Source organism: Aedes aegypti, chromosome 2 (genome assembly GCF_002204515.2).
Source record: "Aedes aegypti strain LVP_AGWG chromosome 2, AaegL5.0 Primary Assembly, whole genome shotgun sequence".
In the NCBI taxonomy this organism is placed as follows: domain Eukaryota; kingdom Metazoa; phylum Arthropoda; class Insecta; order Diptera; family Culicidae; genus Aedes; species Aedes aegypti.
The window spans coordinates 191,189,157-191,201,739 of record NC_035108.1 but is presented as its reverse complement, the minus strand read 5'-3'; the positions used below and the strand labels follow the sequence as shown (position 1 = coordinate 191,201,739).

Here is a 12,583-nt window from a genome sequence, read left to right as displayed (position 1 = left end):
TATGCTATGAATCTATAGCTCCGTAATATTAAATCTGGTAAACGATTTTCTGGTCGCGTTTTTACGCCTCAACGGCTTCAATTTTTTTAGAAGTATCAAAAGAGAAAACAAAAACATGAGAAGATGCATACATGTCTTGTAATTGTGTAGAGTTTAAGATGAAGATGAATCGAAGCCAAAGCTCATATTTTCAAGAGCACGGATCTGGAGAAGCAAACATCCGTTTGAGCTGAAAACCTAATCGAATGCTTACCACCAGCTAGTGATCAATCGATTAAGTTTTCAGCTTAAACGGATGTTTGGTTCTTCAGATCCGTGCTCTTGAAAATTTGAAGTTTGGCTTCGATTCATCTTCACCTTAATTTTTACTTGAAATAATTTTTAATTCAGCTAGATATATGTTTTACACCTGCCTTATGAAATCAACTGAAATTTACAGGATCCTGTTATGAAACCTCAAGAACCTTATAGGAATCTTCAGGTTATCATAAGAAATCTACAGAAAAAACGCTTGAGCTCTGAAGCTTCTTGCCAGGCATCCGTAGGATCTCGCAGAGCGTTCTCAGTATCTTGCTAAGGATTTTGCTATGAGTTAACATCTTGGAATTCCGCTGCGATGTTGCCGAAAATTCTCAAGTCTCCGATGAAAAAAAAAAAAAAGTTTATTATTATTAGGCTACCACTAGCATTATCATTAGCATTAGCATTAAGCATTTCGCACTAATTCGTAGGTGGTACAGTCCTAGACAATTGTATGAGGGTAGCCTCCTTCCCGTCCGTTACCAAAGTCAGAGATTTGGGACTAACCTCTAACTCTTAGACAAGATTGACGCATCCTCCAATAATCGAGAGCTGTCCTGGCCACGTCCTTGCGAAAGCTGGGGAATGGGAAAGGATGATTGATTGAACACCTACTTAAGAAAGATGCAGAGAACTCTACGACCTCTCATAGATGTTACGGGGTGTTGTGGAATGTTGATGGAAAGGGTAGAGCCAAAGGATACGTTCGGTAGACGTTCTGGCCGACAAATGGTTAGTATTTACGCATTGTGATTATGCGCTGCTGATCAGAACAAACTCACCAAATTCCATTTTCGGAAAATCCTCCGCAGTCTATCGCTCCTCTAATAATGAACAATAGCTTGAGCCGTAACTTAGCACTGCCCATCAAAATGCACGCACTGCAATTCTTAATCCATCCCGAACCGACATTCCACGAATAACATTCAATTTTTGAATCAACACGCACGGGGGATAAAAAACGAGTCACGCGAAACGAATTCAGTTGATGCCATCACAGCGCACTCTCGAGCAAAACGCAAACAAAACTTCACAAAACATCTTCGGTTTTAATCTCCGATAAAAAATCTATCCATCACTTTGAAAAACATGTTCCCACAAATCATTTGCACGTGGCGTAACACCATCCGCCGAATCTAATTTTCACCAGCGAAATGGAAAAAAGCGAAAGAATGCGGACGAGGTAAACGTGACACCATTATTAGGCTACCACTAGCACACCTCAAATTCCTCTGGGAACCTTTTCAAAATCCTCAAGCTTTCGCCGAAAATATTAAAAATACTACTAGAAATTCACATAATCCCGCTTAAAATTTACAGGACGCCCTAGAGTTTATTAGGAATCACCAGATTTTGGACCTAATCCTCCATAACCAGTGTTTTTTTTTATTGTATCACCTACTGGCAGACTCAAGTAGGCTGGTCACTTAATATGAATGCCTATGAAAAGAGGTTGGTCTTAAGTTGAGATACTGGTGGAGATTATTGGCGTCATGAAACGTTGCCTATGTATGACCAATGACCATTCTGAAGTAAATAAGCGCGAGTCCTTAGTAGTTGGTGAGATTTGGGGAAACATCGACGAAAATGGAGATCTGGAATGTAATCGGTGTGGAGTTGACATGCTTTTCAAGTGACTAAAGCAACAGACACGATAATATTTACAAAAATTTACAAATTTTAATGGTATTGAAAAATGTTGCCAAAAACGGATCCATTTTGTTGCCGAAATCGGGGGGTGCCAAAATCGGAGCATGCCAAAAACGGAATCCCACTGTAATAATGATTTATTTTGGCCGGCGCACAAAGCACTGTACTGCGTCTTGTTAGGTTGCTAGGTGGTGTGTTTATAGTGGGTGATTTGAGTAGGTGGTGTTCATGTAATCAAGCAACTTTCACCCTAATAGTTACTAGAGAAGTGGCTCAAAAATCTAAACGCTGAGGATCGTTATGGACCAAAAAAGGAGCATTTTCTACGAATTCGAAATAATATTTACAAATGTAATAACAATTTTACTTGTTTATTCAACATCAAATTTAGTTATTTGTTTTACTGGTCTTCAGTTTTTACCTCCAGCTCATTGAAGTTATGTGCGTTCTACGTTTTTTTTTTATTATTTAATTTTAATGTTATATCTTTCTGTAATACTTCTTTCGTCGCTTATACATCTTCCAACTATTGTACATTCATCTACATTTCATCGGTTACATTTTCTTCATCAAAATACTTCTTTGCTATTTCTTTCTTCTGCATTTCAATTATCTTCTTGCTTAAATCGTCAAGTTGATGTAAAGGTGTTGTTAGTAACTGCAGCTCTGTCGCCTTCTCAAGGGCCAATGTGTGCTTTTCGAGCAGTGCATTTTTACGTTGCATTTCCATCAAGACTTTTGACCAAATATCTTCGTTGGATCCATCTTGAAGTCGTTTGGCCTTATGACGACCAATCGGTCGAAGTGATGTGGTAGGAGTCGAAAACAAGTCTTGCTCGATTAATTCCTCCGTGACATATTGGCATTGATCTGGGGAGGGTGTACTGGTTTCTTCTGGAACAATAAAACATGTATTGTTTAACAAATATCATAAAATCAACGAATATATTTCGTTATTTTTAAAATATACTACCTCTACTGACAGTAACAGTTTTCTACAGGATCTACGCACAAGCTTTATTTCTACTAGACATGAAATATAAAGGATATTGAAGTTGGGAAACATGTAAATAAAAATACAAAAATTAACTACAACACAAACTACTGAAAAATTTAGAAAGTACCATCGATCCTGATTCGTTTGTTGCTGCTGGGTACCTGGAATTTAGGCTCATTTTTCAATATCTCGTAGCATTTTTCGATTTTGAAGTGCCTTTGTTTGGTTTCCTTGAGGAACATATCACGGGCCGTCTGAAACTTGTCTTCGGAAGATTCCCCACTCTTCTTCGCTCGGCTTACAAATGCCAAGCAGCCAACATACTTTGAGACCTGGTGGCTCAACTGACTAAACCGCTGTCTCAATCCGTCCACTGGCCTTTCTCGGATACCTACACTTTTGAGCCCAGCATGATCTTTGATAGCCGTCCAAAAGTTAGTTTTGTTTTGATCAGTTCCTTTGATAGAATCTTTAGAAATTGCTATCCACGACAGACATAGCTGTGCATCGTCGTCTTCACTCCAATTCTTTCCCCGTTTTACTTCACCTGCTTGACTAGACGTATTTTGCTGCGACATAGAACCTATGGCAAGAAAATTAAATTATTTAATACTATTTCTGTTCAAAAGATGAAAATTAAAACGAATACATTTATTGAATATTTCAATGCGATTAGTCCCAAATAAACATCGAGCGGAAGCTACTAGGTCGACTTGTTCCCCGAGGTAACTTAATTCCACCTTATTTTCTCGGAATCTGAAATTGTTTTATTCCAAGTGGTTTTGTGCTATACGTCTATACAAAAGACACTTTCAAAACAGGAAACTTGTAATATACAGTCAACTCTCCCTTACTCGATATTCTGTATCTCGATATTTCCACTAACTCGATGGAATGCGCGGTCCCTTCAATTCAGCATACTTTGATCTCTCTGTAAGTCGTACCTCTCTGACTCGATGTTCATGAAAAGTTTCAAATATCCTACACATGTTAAAAAAATCCATAAATTTGAATGTTATGATTATGCTTATAGTAAAATTAAGGAATTTAACTTGTTTCAGAGTGATGAAATTTTAAATATTTCTCGATTACTTTTTCAAATCGACGTAAGTAACTTCCATACGGTTTTGAGAAAATTAATTCAGAAGAATCACAACCTGTCTTCTAAAACTGTTTTAAAATGAATCACCTTTTTAACATTTTTTCGACGTGTACATCGCATAAATTATGCATACAATCAGCTCGCGTTCAAAACCTTGGTAGTTTCTATTATTTTCCACAAAAATAATTATAATAAAATGATAAGCCGTTTCATTCAGTTACTTTCGACGTTTTTCTACCAGTGTAAAATCGGCTCAAGTAGTGTTTTGTTTTGATTCGTGGTTAAGTCACTTTGTCTCTCCATACAGCGGGCGGCGAAAGTAGTGGTTAGGTTGCGAAAGTTGGAAATCTTACTTTCGTCGTTTTGTAAATCCAGAAATTAAACGTTCTAAAAGTGAAAAATCGAGTTTCTTTGAGAGCGAAACGTGTAGAATTTCGTCTGCAAAACACGTAGGATCGATAAAGTAAGTTTGTATATTTTTTTGACTTGAGTCTGTATGAATAAGTTTTCGAGATTTGTTGTATGTTCAAAAGGTGTAAAGTAGGTGAATGTGTCAAAAATCTACTACGTTAAAATAACTATTTTAAATGTAATTTTAAAATTTACGAAAATTTTGAAATTTGGAAAATATGTGTTTTGTATCTCTATACCTTTCCTAACTCGATGATCCCTTCAATATCGAGCTAGAGAGAGTTGACTGCAATATGAAGAATAATATTTATTTGTATTTAATTAAATAAATTTCTTCAAAGATCTTTGGAGTATCTGGTCGCTATGATTTGATTTGAAAGATATAGGCTGGGGACACTTGATCCCTTAACTAATATACAGCTTTTATATTTGTGATGCAACAAACTAAAAAAAAATAGTATTTACGTTAACTGTGAGGCTAGAATGACATCGCAACATAATTAGGTAAGGGTCAATTCATAACGCCAAAAATAACCATTTTTGACACCCACCCACTCCCTCGCAACACCATTTGTGTTGTTTTACAAATTTTGTATGAACTCTAACATCTGAACATCCATGAAAAAACTTCATTTCATCGCCTTATGTTTTCATTTATAGGTAAACAAGTTGAAAAAGTAGGATTCATTGCAGTTTTAAATTAAAAAATAAAAACATTTATATTTCTACACAAAAGTGTTCTCTGGACTGCAATCAAATAATATCGAAAAACTTCATGTGATAGCTATGGTTCATAGGCGAATAATTAAGAAACAATTTTTTTCTTGTTGTTTTTAGCAAAATAAATTTTGAGTGTAATCAAAAATTAATGTTACTGCTTAAACATGTTCACTGCACTCCTACAAGAAAACTCACGTCGAAAAAAGGTCAAAAAGATTTCATTGTACAACGTTGCAGTAGGAAGTTTTGAGCTAAAATGCTTCTATCAAAAGTTAAAACTGGTCTAGGGCAGTTTAAATTTATCTAGATTAAATCCAAATGGATCTAAATGTAGTACAATTTATTCCCAAATACTTTGTCGAAGATTCCAAACCTCTATCCAGCGCACTAGAGGATCGAAATATTTTTTTTTATAGGGGAGGTGTACCAGTATTCGCCACCCTAATGAAATATTTAATAAAAATATTGCGCATTTCTTTCACCACTAGACTATTGCAGAAGTTTTTACAAGTGCGGAAACGCTAATAAAAGGGCGCAATTGCATCAAATCCGGTAGGTGTTTTCGGGGGACTTATTCTTCGTAAATCAAAGAATAAGTGCTCTTAATACACCACTTTCGCGCTTATGAGGCCGCACTTCGTATTCCAGTAGTGTGAAAGAAATACACAATAATAATTATATACAGTATTGGACAAAACATTTGCAACTTTTTCAATTTATTATTTGTTATTTATGAACCGTTTTGAATGAAATTTTCACAATACATCAGATATAACTTGAATTTCAACATATATTTTTGAATAATTTTCCAATCACGAGTTTTAGAGTAATAACAATTTTACTAAAGTGTAATTTTCGACGAAAAATTCAAAACTATTTACAACTTTGCTGAATATACCAAAAAATCGTCAAAATATTAACTTTGGTTAAACCGTTATTGCTCATAAACTCGTGGATGGAAAAATCACTTAAAAATATATGATAAAATTCAAGTTATTTTTGAAGCACTGCAAAAATTTCATTCAAATCGGTCCATGAATGAATTAGATCCAACCCTCTGAAGTTGACCATTTTATATGGAAAATCGAAAATGTTGCAAAAGTTTTGTCCTATACTTTACATATTTTCTATAAATATATGGAACTTACCTTCATCAGAATCCATGTTACAAAAATAGAAGAGTGGAACAGCTTCTCAAAAATTTTCTTCAGTCTAGACGGAAAAACAGTGACTGAACCACGCAATGAACTGAACACAATAACTGAAATAAATGTAATAAAAACATTTAACTTATATTCCGCTAACCCGAATGATACAAGTCTGAATTTCATGAGCTCATGAGCTGTCGCAATATAACACGAAATACGAGCATATATTTTCATATATATTTCAGCCGATGATTAAAAGAAGGAAAAACCAATAATAATATGTAAAATCCATTTTCCCGATGAAAAGACAATAATATTCATCATTTGTTTGTGGCATTCAAGCGAGCGCGATTCGGGCTAGTGACTTAAAACCGTTTTTGATATTGATGCATTTTGCCATTACATGACCATCACATATAGACATAACTGCTTTTACGAAAAATACCATCAACTACTGACCAGGGTGCCAATAGTGGATTACCTAACAAAAAAAACATGACATGATAACGAAAAATTCTAAAAAAGATCTTTTGTCAATCGAAAGATTCCAAACTTTACAATAAGAGAGAAATATTTGAAGAGAATGATAAATAATTATTTTTCAATCATGAAGTTGCCTGAGCCAGTATTGGTACACGTGTTGGTATACAAGGTATTTCGAACAAAATGTGTGATTTCTACATATGTTCAACATTTTTCCCTTGGAGCAGCAACTAAAATCTTTCGAATGAAGCATACAGATCATCTGTGGTTGTTGATCCACGATTGGAACACGACAACAACTACTGGCGCAAAGGAGCAAAATTGTTTGCGAAAACTTAATTATTTATATGACTTTTTGATAAGAAAAAATATTTATTATGTCAACTTAACTAGAGGCGAACTTTCCATCAAAAAATAGCGCGAATATTTTTGATCATTCAATTACCAAGTTTAAGCTACAATGCTAAACGTTTTCGCAAAAGTATCCAAGGTACATAAAAGTTCGACAGTTGCAATTTTGACACCTTGAGTCAACATTCGATTATGCGTTTTTGCATGGAAAATTTGAATTCTAGGTTTCCCAAATTAATCGACTGCGAAATTGTTCCTAATTATGGTCATTCATATTTCTACTTTTTCTCCTGTCGTCTTCATAAAAAAGGTGTTAACTTTGAAGTTTGATTCAAATCTTCGGTTTTCTAGATTGCTTTTTGCTTGTATTTATTTTATTATTGTCGTAAGACTGCTGTTTTCTTCAGATATTGAAATAAAATGAAATTTAATTCTTTAATGAATGTTCGAATCCTCTGAGCAGAATCTCAAATAGAGGAACTTAAAATTAGATGGAGTACCGTGTACCTTTTAATTCCGCTCCTAAATGCTTATCTTTGACAGATACGCGAATTTCGACTACCACTTGCAGTCTTCTTCAGTGTCAGTTACAGTAGTAGAAGCATTAACCTAAGAATGCTAATGTCGCTGCTGTTCATGTGACCAACATCTAGTTTGCTGCGATGTGACAGCGTGAGTACCGGGCCTCAAAGTGTCAAAGGCCAAAACTAAACATTCTCTGTTGCGTGGGATCGATCAATTAATGAAAAATAATAATTAAAGGTAATAATTAGTTAAATAAGTTTTGTGACAACAGCGCCACTAGCGTTCTACTACTAATATTTCTATTGTTACAGTACAGTTAGTTTAATTGCAAAACGTTTTTCTTTAAGTATATTTAGAATTTTTAAGAGGAATCTTTTAAGTCGTTCTTGCCTTTGCAGAATTTTGGAGGAATTACTGTTGGAATCCCTGGAGAAATATTTGGAGAAATCCTGGGAGATATTCTTAGAATAATATAAAATAAATATACTCCTGGAGGAATTTTTCGAGATTTTTTTTTTAAACAAATCCATGAGAAATTCCTGGAGGAATCCTGAGCAAATACCTGTTTTAATCTCTGGAGGATACATAAAACAATTCCTAGAGGAATTATATAGTTTTGGAATGCGAAGTTACTGGAAGAATACCTGCAGGAGTTACTGAAGAAAAATCTGGAAGAATAACTGTTGGAATCTCTGGTGGTATTTCTGGATGAATCCTTACAGGAATTCCTATATTCCTGGAGAAATCCCTAGAGGAACATCTGGAGGAATTTTTGGAAAAAATAATAATTGTGTTAAAGTTTTAAAGTTATTTAAGGAAGATTTTTTCGATGAATTCCTGAAAAATTCCTTTCAGAAATTCCTGGACAAATTCTTCAAGGAAATCCTTACAAAAAATCATGAAGGAATCTCTGCAAGAGCTCCTGGAGAAATCCTTTCAGGAATTCTTGGAGAAATACTTGTTTAAATCTGAAGAATTGTAAGAAGGATCACTTGAGTAACTTTAACTAGGACTTCCTGCAGGAATTCGTGAAGAAAAATATGGAGGAATAACTTTTAGAGCAATTTGTCCTAAAATCAGTGAAGCGCTGGGAATTTTTGCAGTAATTTCTTGAGATATTTTTCGGTGAATCCGTGGTGAAATTCGTTGTGGAATTTCTGAAGAAATCCTTTGAGTAATTCTTGGAGAACCCCTTAAGGAATACTTTGATAAATCCAGGAAGAAATGCTTAATGCATCCCTGGAAAAAAAAAACCTGAAAGAATCCTCGAAGGAACTCTTAGAAGAATTTTTTGAATTACTTTAGGACTTCCTTCAAAAATTTCTGGAATAATCCGTGGAGGAACTACACATCAATTTCTAAAGCAATACTGGTAGAAATTTAAAGTGAGCATTCCAAATGCTACCACGCTGAATTTAAGTCATTTAAATTTAAAGGCAAATTCAAAGGTTAAAGGGAAAGAGAGGGCTAAGAAATCCCTTCATAAATCACCAGAATGGTTTCACAAGAAAACATTTACATACATATTCAGAAACTCTGAAGTACTCCATACAGGAATATCTGAAAAAAAAAACTAGAAAAATCTTATGACGTAGCCCTGGATAAATTCTCTTAGTAAATTTTCCTTCGAATTATCGGAAAGAAACTTCATAGTCATAATCTCTTCAAGCTTTAATAGGTAATTTAAAAAAAATTGGAGGCGTTCCTGGCAGAATCTTTGGTGATTGTTTTCGGGATTTTCGTTGAGGAATTCACGAAAAACAATGGGAAAATCCATTGGTGGATTCACGTCAAGAATCAATGAAGAAAGAACTATCATAATCAAGCATGGGAAACATTCACTCGAATATTGCAATTTCAACGAATGAACTATTTCAAAAAAATCACTATTGTAAATTATGAATACAGTCTAGTTTATATTTTTCCCATAATCTTGAATAGATTTGCTAGCGATCCACCCATAAAGCTTTTATGTTGATGCAATACTAATTTTTAATTAACAATTTGAATCGTTTTATTCCTTAACTGCGCTGAATTACGGCACTTTACGGTACTTCCTTCCGTGTGGGCGTTCCTGGAAAAAATATGGGAATTTCTGGGAAGATCCTTGGATAAATATCTGAAGGAATTTCTGGAAAAAATATTAAAGGAAACTTGGAGGAATACCTAGATTAATTCCTGAAATGCTTTGAAAAATTTCTGGAAATAAACAACTGAAAGACATTCAGTGAGAATCTTAAGAGAAATGTCTCGAATTCTTGGAAAAATCCCTGAAGGAGTTTGCGAAGGGATTCTAGGGAAATTCTGGAAGAAATCACTTGATGAATTCGTGAAGGAATTCCTTTAAGAATTTCTAAAAGCACTCCATGAGACAAAACTGGTGGAATTTCTTGAGAAATTCCTGAAGGAATCCCTTGAGAAATTCTTCGAAGAATTCCTGAAGGCGTTCCTGGAGATAGTCCTTGAGGAATTGCTGGAGAGATCTTTGAAGAAATTCTTTCTTGCAAGAAACCATTGTCATATTCCTGGAAAAAAAAACCTTGTGGGAGCCGGATCCTATTCTTGGCACTTTTGATTCACTACGGCAGTGAGGTTTTTTGAAAGTTACTGGGTTAATATTTGGCCCCAATATGCGTGGAATTAAAGTGCTTCTTCTTGAGTTCCTAGAGAAAACCTTGAATAAGTTCCACGAAAGTGACTTGAAAGAGCTTCTGGATAATTTTGAAGGAAGCATAGAGACATTTTTTCAGGAATTCCCAGAGGATTCCCTTGAGAAATATCTATGGGAATCCCTGAAGGAACAACTAAATGTATTTCTAAAAAAACTTCAAATTATTTCCTGTGGATTTTTTTAGAGATTGTTTCCCTGGATAATAAGTGGATAAACTTCTGAATAAAAAAAATCCTAGTGTGATTCTTGGGAAAATATGTGAAACAATCTCTGCAAAATTATTGGAGGAATTATTAGAAATTCTTTTACAAATCTCTGAAGGAATTATTAGTAGAATGATGAAGTCCTTGAAAAATTTTGGAGGAAATTAAGTGAAAACCCCTGTAGAAACTATTCATGAAATTTCTGGAAAAATCCTTGGAGTAATCCTGGAGGAATTTCGGAAGGAATTCTTGGAGGATTGCCTTGAAAAATTGGAATCCAATATGAAATTCTTCTCCTTGTGAAATTCTAGGAGAAACCTCTGAATAAATTTCTAGGGAAATCCCTGCAAACTATGTGATGGAATATTGAATAAATCTCCAAATCCCTGTAAGCGAACCTTGGAAAAATCTATGGAGAAATTCTTGGAGGAATCTATTGAAAAATTAGGTTGTACCAGGGAAATCCCTGGAAAAATCTCTAGGAGATTCATGAAAAAAAAAACTCCTGAAAGAACCTTCTGAGAAATTTCTGGAGGAACCCATATCGTTCCTGACGAAATCCCTGGATGAATGTCTTGAGAGATTTCTTGAAGAAGTTTCTGGAGGAATTCTTGATAGGGTTCCTGGACAAATTATTGGAGCAATCCGCAGAGAACTCCTTGAAAAAATATCCTGGAGGAATCCTGGAGAAATCCAGTGTAATCGTTAAAGGGATTCCTGGAAGAATCTAAGGAGAGAATCTATCAGGATTTTCTGGAGGAATTCCTGGAGGAACATATGAAGAAATTTTCGACAGAATCTGTCGAGGTATTTCTGGAGAAATTCTGCCATTAACGTTCGTTGTGTAAATCTTTCAAGTTTGAAAATTGCTCGACCTCTAGAGTAATCAGTAGAAGAAACATTGGAAGCGTTTCTGGAAGTATTCTTAAAAGTATGGCAGAAGAAATCCGTTAAAGAATCTCTGTAGGATTGGTATAAAAAAAACTGGGAAAGCTTCTTGATGGAATCCAAGGGAGAACTCAAGAAAGAAAAACTGGAGGAACTGATAATAAATATCCAGAATAAATGCTTCTATGAATAAACCCTTGGTGATATCTTATGAGTATTGAGAAGCCCTGTAAAACCGCTCGAAGGAATGCTACATAAATTACTAAAAGAATCACTGAGTAATTCGTTGAAGTGATTCCATTCGGAAGCCCTTGGGTGATCCACTTGATATATTTTCGTACAAATTCTTGTAGAAAACTTTAGCGCACTTCTTAATAAGTACGAAGAACAATAAACGACTCCAAAGTCGTACTTCCAGGGCCGAGTTTGGCTGATCCGTTCACTTGCAGTCAGCTGGCAAAACCTTCACTACCAGTTGATGATTAGCCAACATTTTTCTCCGGATAGTCGCCAGAGACAAGTGACCGTAATATTTCCTGAACTAGCCGCTACTATTTGTTGATAAATCAGTGTGGAAATTAGATGGCCTGGACCTTTCCCCCAACAGCTCATCAAATTGCGAACCACAAATATTGGCTATCAATATGATGCACCACCGTTTTTCCGTGATCTTTTTTTTTGCTACACTAGCACACGCGATCCGAGAGAATATATTGCGATATTCCCTGTGAAATTTACGATACGAAATCACAATTATTATTTGTTTCATCAGAACCTACCCGAGAGAACGTTATTTTTTCGCGAGAATGACAACAAACCACAGCTGTCAAACAATTTGGAACAGATGGTCTTATCCACTGGTGTACTAAACTGACTCGGTCGAAGAATTTTGACACTAGAGCGGGTCCAAATCACGTGGGGATCATACGGGAGCGTGCCCCGCTCAAGTGTCACAATTCTCAGACCGAGTGAATTTAGTACACCGGTGGATTAGACCATTGGCTCCCGTTCCAAACTTTGCAAGAAATGGAACAAAGCGTATGCCAGTTTCAATGGTCTAATCCACCGGTGTACTAAATTCACTCGGCCGAAGAATTTTGACACTTGAGCGGGGCACGCTCCCGTATGATCCCC

The 12,583-nt window shown here is 35.5% G+C and overlaps 1 protein-coding gene across 4 annotated transcripts; it reads right to left on the bottom strand.

Moving 5' to 3' along the window:
* Positions 1 to 2,329: 2,329 nt before the first annotated feature.
* Positions 2,330 to 12,329, bottom strand: LOC5566943 (glutathione S-transferase T3). 4 transcript variants are annotated; one of them, XM_021843509.1, is made up of 5 exons: positions 12,229 to 12,329; positions 6,329 to 6,441; positions 3,075 to 3,530; positions 2,924 to 2,976; positions 2,330 to 2,841 (listed from the first exon to the last, which is right to left on the bottom strand). In XM_021843509.1, exons 2-5 carry the CDS (start codon positions 6,342 to 6,344, stop codon positions 2,791 to 2,793), a joined length of 576 nt encoding a protein of 191 aa, XP_021699201.1. In that variant the 5' UTR covers positions 6,345 to 6,441; positions 12,229 to 12,329; the 3' UTR covers positions 2,330 to 2,790. The 4 variants fall into 4 exon arrangements, with proteins under 4 accessions (XP_021699201.1, XP_021699202.1, XP_021699199.1 ...); XM_021843510.1 differs by having other exon boundaries at positions 2,924 to 2,973; XM_021843507.1 differs by having other exon boundaries at positions 2,330 to 2,844; positions 12,229 to 12,328.
* Positions 12,330 to 12,583: the final 254 nt, after the last annotated feature.